This window comes from Malania oleifera, chromosome 10 (genome assembly GCF_029873635.1).
Source record: "Malania oleifera isolate guangnan ecotype guangnan chromosome 10, ASM2987363v1, whole genome shotgun sequence".
NCBI lineage: Eukaryota > Viridiplantae > Streptophyta > Magnoliopsida > Santalales > Ximeniaceae > Malania > Malania oleifera.
In genome coordinates, this window is record NC_080426.1 from 28,212,219 (window position 1) to 28,225,553 (window position 13,335).

General features: G+C 40.2%; 1 protein-coding gene across 1 annotated transcript in view; it reads left to right on the forward strand.

Annotated features, from left to right (window-relative positions):
- Nucleotides 1–12,172, forward strand: part of LOC131166340 (serrate RNA effector molecule-like) — a 47,638-nt gene extending 35,466 nt beyond the window's left edge. Inside the window, exons 10-12 of the mRNA XM_058124801.1 lie at nt 10,194–10,474; nt 10,613–10,795; nt 11,745–12,172. Coding sequence (XP_057980784.1) covers nt 10,194–10,474; nt 10,613–10,795; nt 11,745–11,805 — 525 coding nt within the window. The 3' untranslated portion in view covers nt 11,806–12,172. The remainder of the gene's footprint in view (nt 1–10,193; nt 10,475–10,612; nt 10,796–11,744) is intronic.
- The last annotated feature ends 1,163 nt before the right edge of the window (nt 12,173–13,335 follow it).

Below are 13,335 nucleotides of genomic sequence, written 5' to 3' on the forward strand. Positions count from 1 at the left end.
CTTTATTTTTCATTTCTTCTCGATAAAGCCCCTTGGAAAAGCTGTTTTTGGGAAAGGTAAGGCTCAATTGTATTGACAGCAGGGAAAAAAAGTACAAAAACTTGTAATTAGATGCAAGAAGGATAGCAGAAATGAGGAATATAATGATTTGCAAATTAGCAAAACAAATTCTTATAAGTTCTTGGGCCATGACATTTAGTCTTCACATCCAGGCAGATTTGGTTTGCAATGATCTCTGGGTGGGGAATACTACTCTCAAACAATAGGCAGTTCCTTGCTTTCCAAATATGGTAGATGGAGGAGACCCAAGTGAGCTTTTGGAGTAGTTCTCTTGGGGAGTAAGGCAGGAGAGGCTGTTCAAGTTTATTTTTCCCAGTTTGGATGAGGCTTTGGTATCAGGAGGTGCTGGGTACTAAGTGAATATATTTGCAGAGAAGTGGGACATTCAAAGAAGGGATGCTTTCTACATTCAAAGTTGAAGCCACAAAATTTGCAGCAAGTGTCATTACCAAGACCTGAAGATTTGAGCCTGTTCAAGGCTTTTAAGTGTTCAAGGATGGCCATCCAAGCAATGAAAGATCGCTTTGGGACATGATGTTTATTTCAAAGGATGCTGGTCCAGCTAACAGTGGTAGCTTTCTCTCTAATTGTTTCCCAAGATGAATGAGAGGAGAACTTGCCCGCATGGTTGGGAGTTCAATAGGCATGATCATCCTCTGTTGTTGTTGTGCAAAACAAGTAGCAGCGATGAAAAGACAGACTTTGGTGGAGGGTTTTCTACACAGTATCAATTGTTGATGAGAGTGCTCCACATTTTCTTTAGGAGAGATGTGCAGTTCTGAATGAAAGTGAGGTCCATGTTGCTTTCGGAGGGAACTATGAGGATGCCAATAAGAAGGAGATGGATTTTCCATTGCCTAATCTGTATTTGATGAGAGGGTTGGCTTTGTTTCTTGCCTTCAGAATTCTGTTCCAGGACCAGGTATTCTATTCTGTGATCATTAAGGACCAAAGTTTATCATTTTTTATTTTTTCGGAGTGAATCCAAATGACCCAAAGAAAAGTCTTTGAGGTGCAGAATGTACCATAAAAGCTTGATCGCTGTGACATCACTCCAATCCAATCTTTGAGAAGTTTAAGGTTCAGGCGTCCTTTATCGAGGTTTGCAGATATTTTTCCACTTGAATTTGCATCCATATGTATTCCAGACATTGCCTTTCCATAGAAAAACTTTAAGCTTTCTCACAATTCCAATGGTAACTGCTTTTGGCTGGAGATGGCTGCAATCTAGTAGCTATGAATGCCTTGAAGAACTGTTTTGATCAACTGGATCCTTCCTGTGAAGGAGAGGTTCTTATGAGTCCATATGTGAATTCTGCTTGATCTTTTAATGAGGGGTTCACAATCTGTCTTTCTTGGTGTGGAGAGGGGCAGGCCCAGATATTTCACTGGAAAGTCTCCCATTTTGAATCCCTGAATTTTGGAAATTTTAGATATATGGCCTAAGGAGACACCAAAAGTATATTTCAGATTTATCCAGGTTGCATCTGAGGCCTGAGAGATGGTAGAAAGTGTCAAGGACACTTGATAAGCAAGGTTACCTTTCTGGGCTGTAAATTGGAGGAGGCAAGTGAGAACTTCCATAACCAAAACAAAAATATAGGGAGAGATGGGATCTGCCTGCCTGATACATCTTTGCCCTTTGAAAAAACCCTTGACTGATTAAGTGGTGGTGATGCATTCCTGTATCGAACCAAGGAAGGGCTCTGGAGTATCAATGGCTCTTAATAGGAGAATAAAACATTTCCAGTTAAGAGAGTCAAAAGCCTTCATTAGATCCACTTTTACAGCCTGTCTTGGAGTTTGGAGGTTAAGGTGGTTATTGTGAAGGAGTTCTTGGGCCATGAATGCATCTCCCTTTTACAAAAGTAGTTTCGTTAAGGATTACAAAGGAGGCGGTGGAAGCTTGATGTCTGTTGGCTAAGCGCTTTATACATTTGTGTATGAGATTGCAACAGACAATTGGTCTGAAGTCTTTTCCAGAGCTAGGATTTTTTTTATTATTTTGGGGATGAGAACCAAGAAGATTGTGTTTCTGAGCTCAAGAAGTTTTGTATCTTTAAAAGACAGTGCAGCTTCAGTAACATCTTTGCCCACAATGTGCCAACAAGATTCAAAGAATTTAGCATTATAGCCATCTGCCATTGTGCCTTTTCATCTGAGAATGAGAAGATGGCTGATTTGATTTTTTTTTTTCTAATATAGAATAAAAGAAGATAAATTAAGAAAGAGAATGTACAATCAAAGCAAAGATACTAACTCCTCTAAAAGAAAAAGAAAAACAAAAACAAAAGCAAGGAACAAACAGAAAATAATAAAAATAATAAAAATGAAAATAAAAAGCTGAAAACCTATCCAAGGATGCCCCTCTTTAATCCCTTCCCATCATAGTTCACTGAACACTTCAAATTCGCTAATTCCCTAATTTCCCTATGATCCTTCTTCGCCTTAGATTTTCCATCAATCCAAATTTCATTCCTCCATGATCAGACAATATGAGACCCAACCTATCCAACAAATTCGGAGTTTGAATGTCTTTCTCAGCAGACTCTTGAATTGGAGTCTCTACAATTCTGTCTTTTACCTTCAGTTCCTCTTTAGTAGCATCATCGTCAGAAATATTAATTTCATCAAAATTTTCTAGAGGAGGTGGCATATAAGATAAATCCCCAAGACAATCGTTAGAAGTGTCAGAAAAAAACCCTTGCTGCTCCTGAATTTGATCCAAAAGTAAACCCTTGTCACATTCAAATTCATTACTACCTACACTATCATTCTCTGAAACATTTCCACAGCTCTTCTTTAGAACACTTTTAGAATCTATCTTTAACATTTTTTTTTTGTCACCAGATGAATCCCAATTATCTTCAAATACTTCTCCTTTCAAAACCCAACTGCACTTCCTTACAGAGAGCGTAAACCTTTTGACAACTCAGATTATCTTAAATTCTTAATTGACTCCCTTATCATCTGAATTCCCTTCTGTACCAACAATAAAATCTTGATTTTCAACTCCACAAGAACTAAAATTCTTTGAAGAAGATTCCCCAAATTCAGTCCTGGAACCTTGCCTACTATCATTCTTCTCCAGAATAGGAGATGGACCACTCTCTAGAAAATCAGTAGGATTTTTAGCAGGCCACCTATCTTATTCCGCCTCCTTTTCTTTTTTATTTTCAGAACAATTGCTTCTCTCCTCTTGACCACCATAGATCTTGTTAGAAGATGTTTTAAGTGCTGAATTGCACATATTTCCGTTTTGTTAATAAAAGAAGGTAAATTAGATTGAGAAAAAGAAGTTACAACCTAAGGGGACAGGAGGTCCACCTGAAATAATAAAAGCAGAAACAGAACAAAAAGTAATAATAATGAAAATAAAAATTAAAAAATAAAGCAAAAATAAAAATGAAAATTAATTGAAAAGTGCTCCTAACCAAGAAAAACCCTTTTCAATCCCTTTCCATCATAATTTACCATGCACTTTAAATTTGCAAGCTCCCTCTGAAAGTGCACTTCAATTCCACAAGCATCACACAATTTTAAATCCAATCTTCACTGTCTACTTAACCCCATCAAAGTGCTCTTCAATTCCACAAGCATCACACAATTTTAAATTCAATTTATCCATTATATCTTGGGCTTCTAAACCCATATTGTTCCAAAATCTTATCCAACAGCAAACCACCATCGCAGTCAAACTCGCTGATGTCATCACTATTGTTATCTGAAATATCTCCCCATTTCTTAGCCTCTTTCCTTTGCTAACTCCATCACTTGCTATATCCTTCATCTTAGCAAGTGTATCTTCCACCAATGCTCAACTCTCGTCCGGAATCTCTCCTTATAATCTTTGGCCTTCTCTCCCCAGAATGCTCTCTTTTTGCTTCATAATTTCTTCATTTCCGTACCCATTGTTGCAGCCCTTCGATGAGCATACACCTTAGGGCCCTTAGATTTTCAAAATTAAATCCTGAAACACCAGATTTCGTACCCAATCCAGCTTCTTCTTTTTTATAACTGTCAACACCAGCCTCTATTCCTTCTGCAATACCAGAATCAACAACCAATCTGGCACATATTATTATCCACATTTTCTTCGCAAACTGATATTAAAACCAAATTAAAATCACCCTGATCACACTCTGAATGTTGATCCATTCTATGCTTATTTTGGAGAGCGGAAGAGAGATTTTGTTTTTCGTTAACATCTTGCTGAATACTCACCTCCCCCGTATGTAAATTTTGGCTAGGAAAGCGGGCTTGTTCGGAATTGCAAGGGAAGGGCCCAATCACCCATATTCTTGCCCTGGGCCTTTTTAGATACAAGGCCTATCTATGAAAGCCCCTTTTTATAAGAACTTTTGAATCCAGAGAAAGGCCCATATCATTCTTGTCAAAACACTGGGCCTGTTCTAGTAAATGGCCCAACTTTGTTAAAAAAGAAGCACCATCTCACAAACCTGGCCCAGATCCAGGATGAGTACCAGACTGCCAGGCCCAGACTTCGTAGCCTTGTTGTTCCCCATCGCAGCCCTAGCCGCCTCTGCAAGATTAGCAGCAACCACCGGCACCCCAGTTTCCTGCACCTTATGGAGGTTCACCTCCGATCAAGCGGCATCAGTTGCAGAACACCTAAGACACAATTTTTCTGATTGTGGACTACTTGAACGGCCTTCACCTATCTTTACTTCCATCACCACCTTGCTCCATGATCTGGTAACTGAAGTGCTTGCAATGCTTGCTTCTTCAAAGTCGTGACATTTGCAAAGCTTCGCCAACCAATTCCTTTTACACCTCCAAGAATGAACACCGCAAAATTCTTACCTTTCCCTCACAACTCTAATTCCAAAAACTTCCCTACCTTCATCCACCTAATCACCATCCAGCAATGGAGGTTTCCCTTGTGAACGCTTCTGTAGCCCTTTCCAACGGAAAATGGTTGACAGACCATTGGCAAGCCAGGAAACTGCCTCCTTTGTGAATTTAACCGACCTATTGCGAGAAACGTTATTCTCAAGCACGCACGGTAAAGGAGTCTCCCCCTACTTGTCCAGTCTCAGATCGAAGGATTTTCCTTCAATCTGCACGGAACACTTTAACATCACCTTCTGCTAATCCAATCATGGTTGTGTTTGGGTGAGAGTGAGAGAGTTGTTACACAAGGGAATAAGAGACCCATCCTTCTGCTAATCGTACACATCTTCCTTCTTTTCTGAGGAGAGATTAATTCACACAGCTTCGCAAGTTTTCATAAGGTCTTTTTGACTGGAAACCTGACTAAGCATTTGGGCTTGCCCTTCTGTTTGGCCCAGCTGCAATTTACCCTGCTGAATTTTCTCCTCTCTAATTTGGCCCAGTATAGAATCAAAATACTGCTACTGGGCCTCCTTAACCAACAGGCCCATCAGAAATTTTAAAAGGCCTTTATTGCTTTCAAACAGCCGACCCATGTCTGGAGTAAATTGTCAAAGACCCAGGCCAGCCCACCAACCCTCATCATCCCATTGTTCATGCAGAACACCCTAGCTGCCTTGGGTCTGACCTCCTCTGCCAGAACCTTCTTTAGTGATGTCGATTGATCATGCAGAACTGTCTGCAGGGTCTCCTCTTGCATCCTCCTGTTACACTGAACACGCATCACCTCCAACACATCCTTAGGGATCGAGCGAAGTCCATCATTAGGAACCGAGTAAGCACCAACTTTAGGAATCGAAGGAGCTCCATCAGCATAAGATTTTCCTGATACTATCAATTCCATCAATGCCCAACAAACAAGAGCTCGCCAAAACATCGAACTCCTTATGGGACAAAGATAGAATATCTTTTGCCTCTCCATCCTTGCCCTAATTCCAGGAATTTCCCTGTCCTCATCACATGAATTACCATCCAATAAAAAAAACACCACTCATGCTTTACAAACACCCTTGCTTAAATTTCCTGCAAGAGATATGAATGCCTGTGAGAACCATTTTTCTGCAGCTGAAGAAAATCAAACCCACCAATTGCGTTGTCAATTCTTCTCCAGAACGAGCAAAGCTCCAACCTTCCTTACTTTATCCAATCTCAGATTGAAGGATTTCCATTCAATCTGGACTGAACGAATCCCCATCATCAATTACTAACAGAATCTCAATCAAGAGAGTGAGGAGAGTGAGTCAAGGTCCTCCGCCCGTGAGAGAGAGAACCATCACATGTCTTCAGATTAAACACTGCTAAAGTAGCGGCTAGGACACATGATGAGCCTTTGAGACTAGATTTAGCTTGATGATCCCTCTTGAAATTTAGGATTTCCTCTAAGTAATTTGAGTTTGCGGGCATAACTCCTTTGTCTTACTGTCCAAGTAGGCCCGAATATATAGTAATTAATCAGCTCCTTTGCAATCTCTTCTTGAGAATCAATTAGGTTGCCATCAGAGTTTCTAAGGGAGGTAATCGGGGGTTTCAGTGCTCTATCTTTTACCACGATGGAGAAGAATTTATTATTTCTATCTCCATGACTTCTTGCTTTCTGCTTAAGGATTTCCTCCTCTGTTCTTAGCAAGTTTTGCAGCTCTTCCACCAAGAGGTTGACAGTAGAGGGTGAAGAGTTGAGAGAGAGCGTGTCTGTTTGAGCTTTTTCAGGATTATCCCTGGCTGCTACAGTTCTAGTCTATCATAGCAAAGTTCTTGTGGTGAAGAAGCTTCAAGATTGCTTTTAGGTTTTTCTGTTTCTGGCAGAGGATATGCACTGGTGAGCCATTAATAAGGACATTCCCTGATTCCTCCAGAGTCTTGAGGAAGTCGTGATGTTTAGTCCAACAGTTGAGGAATCTGAATGGAGGACTGCAGTGAATGTCTTGAGAACTTAACAATTTTGACAACTGCTGAGCAGTGGTCTGAAATTCTGGGGGGTTGGAGTTCCACTGATTTTAAAAAGGGGGGGGGGGGGGGTCATAACATTGATAGTTAACCGATACTCTATCAAGTTTCCTTTCCATGAAATTAGTTTCTTTTTTATTAGACCAAGTGAAGAGGGGGCCCATAAGGGTTAAGTCTTCAAGACCATTTGTGTGGAGAAAATTCTTTAGGTCATTCATGTCTGTGATTCCATATTCAGAGAAGGGACCGTTACTTTCTTCGACGCTCCTGACAGCTTTAAAATTACCCATCACAAGCCAAGGGGAATCAAAAGGGACAATTGTTGAGAGGTGATTCCAAATCCTTCTCCTTTCAAAGAATTTGTTGGAGGCATGAATTAAGGAAATCCCACACTCAGAAAAAGGGGCTTGGATAAGGAGGGTGATTGCTTACTCATGCGTGAGAACTTCCAGCAGTTTGAAGAAGCTAGGATTAAATCCAACCCAAATTCTACCAACTGATAAGGCTTTATCATAGCTGTGAAGGAAGGCCCAATCCTTCTGAATATTTTTGGTCACTTTAGCAAACCTGCAAGGTTTAATTCTGGTTTCATAAATGCCAATAAACTGAATCCTATTAGTCTTGATGAAGTACTTAAGCTCTTTTTGCTCAATAGGGTCATTAAGGCCCCTAATATTCCAGCTTGCAACACTAATCGTGGAGGTTGGGGGTGTTGGGTTCTTTAGGCCTAACCTGTAACTTGTGTGTCTTCCTTTTCTTTTGATTTCTTTTCCTCCTTGGGTTTTCAGGTCAGGAGCTGAGGGAGCTGCTGAGGAGGACTCTGCCAGATCAGTACAGGGGGAGGCAGGCTCTTTGGGTGAGTGAGTCTGAGTTGTTTTCTGTATGGATGGTGAGTTGTTGGGTTCAATAGAGTTTGATAATGTTTTGAGGTTCTCCTCACAAATGGGATTTTTACCTTTGGGGTTTGAGGAAGCAGGTCCCTGAGAGTTCAAGACTGATGTATCATTCTCCACATTGTAGTGTGCAACAGCAGGGTCTGCTTCAGGTTGTGATGGTTAGATGTTGGGGGGTTCAATGGAGTTTGATAATGTTTTGAGGTTCTCCTCACAAATGGGATTTTTACCTTTGGGTTTGGGGAAGCTGGTCCCTGAGAGTTTAAGACTGATGTATCATTCTCCACATTGTAGTGTGCAACTGCATGGTCTGCTTCAGGTTGTTTGGTGTTTTTCCGATGGTGTCTGAATCCATTATTTCTTTGATTTGCAGTTCTTTTTTGTGTGTTCAATGATCGAGCAGTTCTTGCTCATTGGGGGCTTCCAGGATTACTTGACATCAAATGTAATGATGTCTCCATTTGGGGTTTTAACTTCCACAAAGTGTGGATGCTCAGCATAAAGGTCAGTTTCTACTCAAATTCTGGCACAAGTGAGGTTTTGCATTTGTTTCATGTAGGAACCCAAGTGTGGAGGCTTGCCAATGGAGCTTGCAATGTAAGAGAGACCCTTTCTTGTCCAATAGACCGAGGGAATGTTGAAGAATTTCACCCAGATGGGAACCTTCCCCAGTTTGACATAAGAAAGACTTTTTCTTGTCCAATAGTCTGAGGGAATGTTGAAGAATTACACCCAGATGGGAACCTTATCGAGTTTGACAGATCTAAGTTTCGTGACTGAATCTTATTCAGGAAGGAAGATGGGATTTGTGCCAATGAACCAGGGACCATTCTCAAGCACCCAACTCATATCAAGCTCACTGCAGAATTTGAACATGAAGTCCCCAGAGGCAAGAGTAAAGATTTCAGTGGCTCCAATTTTTTTCCATGTCTTCTCTAAGGAGGATTTGAAGAAGGTAATGGATGGAGGTTTACCCAGAAATCGACCAATGAGGGAGTTGCACCATTTCTCATTACCTAGATTTAAAATTTCCTGAGGGGGGTAGACCGAACCATCAAGACTTGATGGTTTGAAGAAATCCATATCCGAAGGTTGGCTTTTGGAACAAGGATTTTCAGTTCAGAGGAGTATTCGAACTGTAGGAGGGTTTTAGCTCAGAAGAGCTCGATTTAGGATTAGTAAACAACGGTTTGGGAAGGGGGTGATTTGAGTGTTGGGATGCATAATAGGGCGGTAAGAGGATGCCAGAGCTAGTGAAGGAAAGACCTAGGGCAAAAATTCAGAAAGGGCAGCTGGTGACTCTGCATATTTGTTCATAGGTGCTAACATATGCCAAGAGAGAAACAATCCCTCAACAGTGGGTGGATTTTGAAAAATATGTATCTTGGGAATCTTTCTTTTTATTAAAAATCAATATTATTATTGTTCTTATTATTACAATGATGATGATGCAAATTTAGGCTAAAATGATTAGGATTTCTCTCCCAGTAAATTAGGTTAAATTTTGAGATATATCCACAACTTTTTTTGATTAAAAAAAAAAAGAAAAAGAAATTGTATTAAGGTAGGAGAAGAAATTACAATCTAAAAGAGAGGACAAGAAATCTTGTAGAAAAAATAATAAAAAGAACAGCAAAACATAAAAGAAATAGAAGAACTAGATAAGAAAGCCCCTTTTTAAGCCATTCCTGTTATAATTCACCAAACAATGCAGGTTAGCTAGTTCCTGCTGAGGCTTCATTTTTAACGAACTTCATTTCCTCTAGAATCAGACAACCGCAGACCCAGCTTATCTGGAATTTGTTGAGCTTCTATGCCCTTCGATTAATCTCCTCCACAGGAATAGGTAGAATCCTGTCCATACACTTGTGCTTCATCCCATTCCATCATCGTCAAAATATAGGAGCATCCTCCAGACCTTCATAAATCCCCTAGTAAATCAGATGAATTATACGTGATATGTGTAATTACATGCTTGCATATTTGTAGCGATGTTATGTTGGTCATGTATTTGTAATTTGAAAGCCTTCAATTATTGTTTAATTAACTCCTTTTTCATAAGAGCACTTTCATTTGGACTGCATTGTGTGCTGTCGTGGAATTATGTTGGATATATAATGTTCTAATATAGCTTGATTTGCATTCTAACAGTTTCACACTTTTTTTTTTTTTTTTGGGGGGGAGAGGGAATCTCATCCATTTCTTGATCTATATGTGATTTATACACTATTTTTGATACATTTCTTAAATCTTTCTATATCCTTGCTAAACCAAATGATGCACGAAGACAAATTTTGGTAGCTTAGATAAATAACAAGAGTTCCATCTTATATGCTGTCTCTTTTACTTATCTTGTGCTTTATATGTGTACAATTTTTACAGAAAGACAAAGGCCAGAGGCGTAGGCCAGGTTTAGAAAATCGATTGAGGGATGATCGTGGTAACCGTAGAGATCGGATTGACAGAATGAACGATGGTGAAAGGTTTGACAGATCTGAAAACTCTCCTTCTCATGATCGACTGTCCAAAGCTGGTGGTCTGGAAGCGGAAAATCCTGACGAGTCAATGTATGATGCTTTTGGTGGGCAAGGTTTGGGTGCTGTTCCCCCTTTTGCGTCAGACGTGGCCCCTCCGCCAGTATTAATGCCTGTACCTGGTGCTGGGTATGTTGCCATTTCATACCTTTTGTTGCATTGATTTGGAAAGGAACATATTTAGTATTTCTTTCATTTCAGTGAAGTTTATGCAGTTTAATCATTGCAGGCCTCTTATCTCTTTTTTTAATAAAAAAATTATTGCAGGCCCCTGGGACCTTTTGTTCCTGCTCCCCCTGAAGTTGCAATGCGAATGCTAAGGGAGCAGGGAGGGACACCTTCGTATGAAAGCAATGGGAGAAAAATGCGCTCTGGTCCTGTGATTGGTGGACCCTCACCAATTCTTACTGCACCTCCTGGTTTGAGACAGGATCCTCGACGGCTACGTAGGTTAGTGTAGTTTTGTTTTGTTGAATTTAATGCTGACTGGTTTCCTCTATGAAGAAGATAAGTGATAACTGTTAGTGTATATATTTTATTTTCAGCCTCTGGGTCTAAGTGCGTACATTTAATATTCTTGTCAATACATGTTCTCCAGTTGCTTTGCTGATCATTTTCTTGCTCTGCTTGGATGGAAGTCATTTTTTTATGTTATTTTGTATTTGTGCCTAAATTGAGCTCAGAGGATATCAAGTAGGCATCTGTTAGACCCAAGAGACTGAATAAACTTCCCTGCCAACAGAATGATTCCTCAGATCATGGACTAAAATTCTTAAGTTTCATTTCAGTCGATTGCTTTTAGATCCTTTCTTGTCCATATTTTATGAATATTATGCTTGTTGTTTGCCTTTTTTACATTTACTGTTTCCATCCCTGTACAGATGTACCTGCAAGTAAGTTCTGATAAATCAGCTTTAAATCAGCCTAATGATCTATGAAGTTCTCCAATTGCAAAATCAGCTTGGCTGGTGCAGAACTTTCTGCTATATGGAATTCATATGATTCTTCTTGGCTATTAGTAATTGTTTCTAAGGGCAACAGCTTTTTATTACTGGATTTTGTGTTAGCTCATTTAGATGTCCATATGTATTTTAACGGTTGCTCCACAGGTTTTTGGGCCTTGCTCAACAACTTGAAATCAGGATCACCCAAATTTTCTTGACAGTTTTGCACCTATCACACCAACTTGCTTTACTTGTTTGAGATCTAGTGTGATTTTCTTGCACTTATTAGTTGGCAGCTGGGACTTTTCCATAATTATTTAACTGTATGAGGTATTCATTGAACATGTTAGAACTTTGTAGTTTACTTCCATAGAGCTAAGCATACATATAGAACATTCTTATTATTTTCCCGCAGTTGTGACGTTACCGCTGACTCTGCTTCAATGTGGGTGCAGTTATCAAGATCTGGATGCCCCAGAAGATGAAGTCACTGTGATAGACTATCGGAGTCTGTAGTTAGTCTGCTGATACAATCACCAGATAGGCATTTACATGGATGAGGCTGGCTCTTCTTTTTCTTGGTAGGCTGATAACAGCTAGTGGGATTCTAAAATCTTGTGTAAAGCAACCACATTTTGTGCAAATATTGTTAGGGGTCTAGGGCTCCGGTGCCTTCCCTGAAAACGTTGTTTGCTATGGGCTTTTGAGCACAAAGGGAAAAAGGTTAGACGGGCAAGTGATTTCGTGGCCCATCAATGTCATGCTTCTTGTGTGTTGCAATCATTCTGGAGTCTTATTGTTCTGAAGTTTTCCTGGCAACAAACTTTTGAACTCACAAGCCAAATAATAGTTTGAAATTGAATCGATGTTACATTTTTCCCTATTGGTGCGTAGGAAAACCAAAGAAATGATTGGAATCAACGCTGCTCAGCAATTGCAGTATGTGAATACAAAGCAGGTGAATATTAGTTCTTTGTGGACAATGAAGAAAAAATGCCCAATTTAACTGCTCAATGTAAAATGGTTTGTTTTCACCCTTTGAAGCCCTTCAGCAGATGGACTGGCTGCTTGTGGCAAAATACTTAGTGGTTTCTTTCATAATTTCAAAGCTATCACTTGTGCAGCCAGCACCTTTTGGTGCGAGTGGACCATCTAATTAGTGTTCCGCATAGCTCCTAGCAATGATGCCTGGTGTAACTCTTGCGGACTCCAAACAATGCTAGATGCAACTGGAATTAAAGCTCGCTACACTGATCCTAGAAGAAGCTGGCTGTTGCCTGAGCCAACAACGGTGACCTTGGAGGCATTCGGGCAAGCATTTTTGCACTGTTACCTTTTTAATTTGGTCGAGCAACTTGATCATGAAAGTGATGACAGTGAGGTTGAGCAAGCTTTACTCTCGTGCTTTCTCCTCACTTCCCCCTAAATTCTTGGAAAAAAACCAATCTGAGGAGCTGCTAGATGACAAGAGGGACACCCTTTGATCAGCCCTTCAATCCTTGAAATGTCATGAATAGTCTCTTCAATCCATTAATTAGCAAGCGACAGGTATACAAAATCAAAACAACCATTCCTAAAGTGTAAGGAGAAACACCATAACGAGATGACATAGAGGTGGGGCAAGTACTGCAAGCAATTTTCAAAGCGAGACCAAGAAGTAGAACTCTCTACTAGGATTGATATAAGAATGGTAATTCAAGAATGAAAGTCCTTTGGATAAACTATATAGCTTGGTACAAGGGTTTAATCTCTCTCAATCTCTCTCTCTCTCTCTCTCTCTCTCTCTCTCTCTCTCTCTCTCTCACACACACACACACACATACACACACACACTCAGAATGCACACATTATAGAATGCTAATCCTTCCTTCCTACTTTCTCTTAATAATTTGTGCGAAAGATCTCCCTCCCTCAATTCTTCCTCCAGCCTCCTATTTATAAGCCAATTGGCGTTAGGAACCTCCCTCTTGCAGAGCATAGGAACTAGGTTGCATGGAAATTAAGGTGCTTGCAAAAGGGGGAAAGGCATGCCATGACTTCATGGGA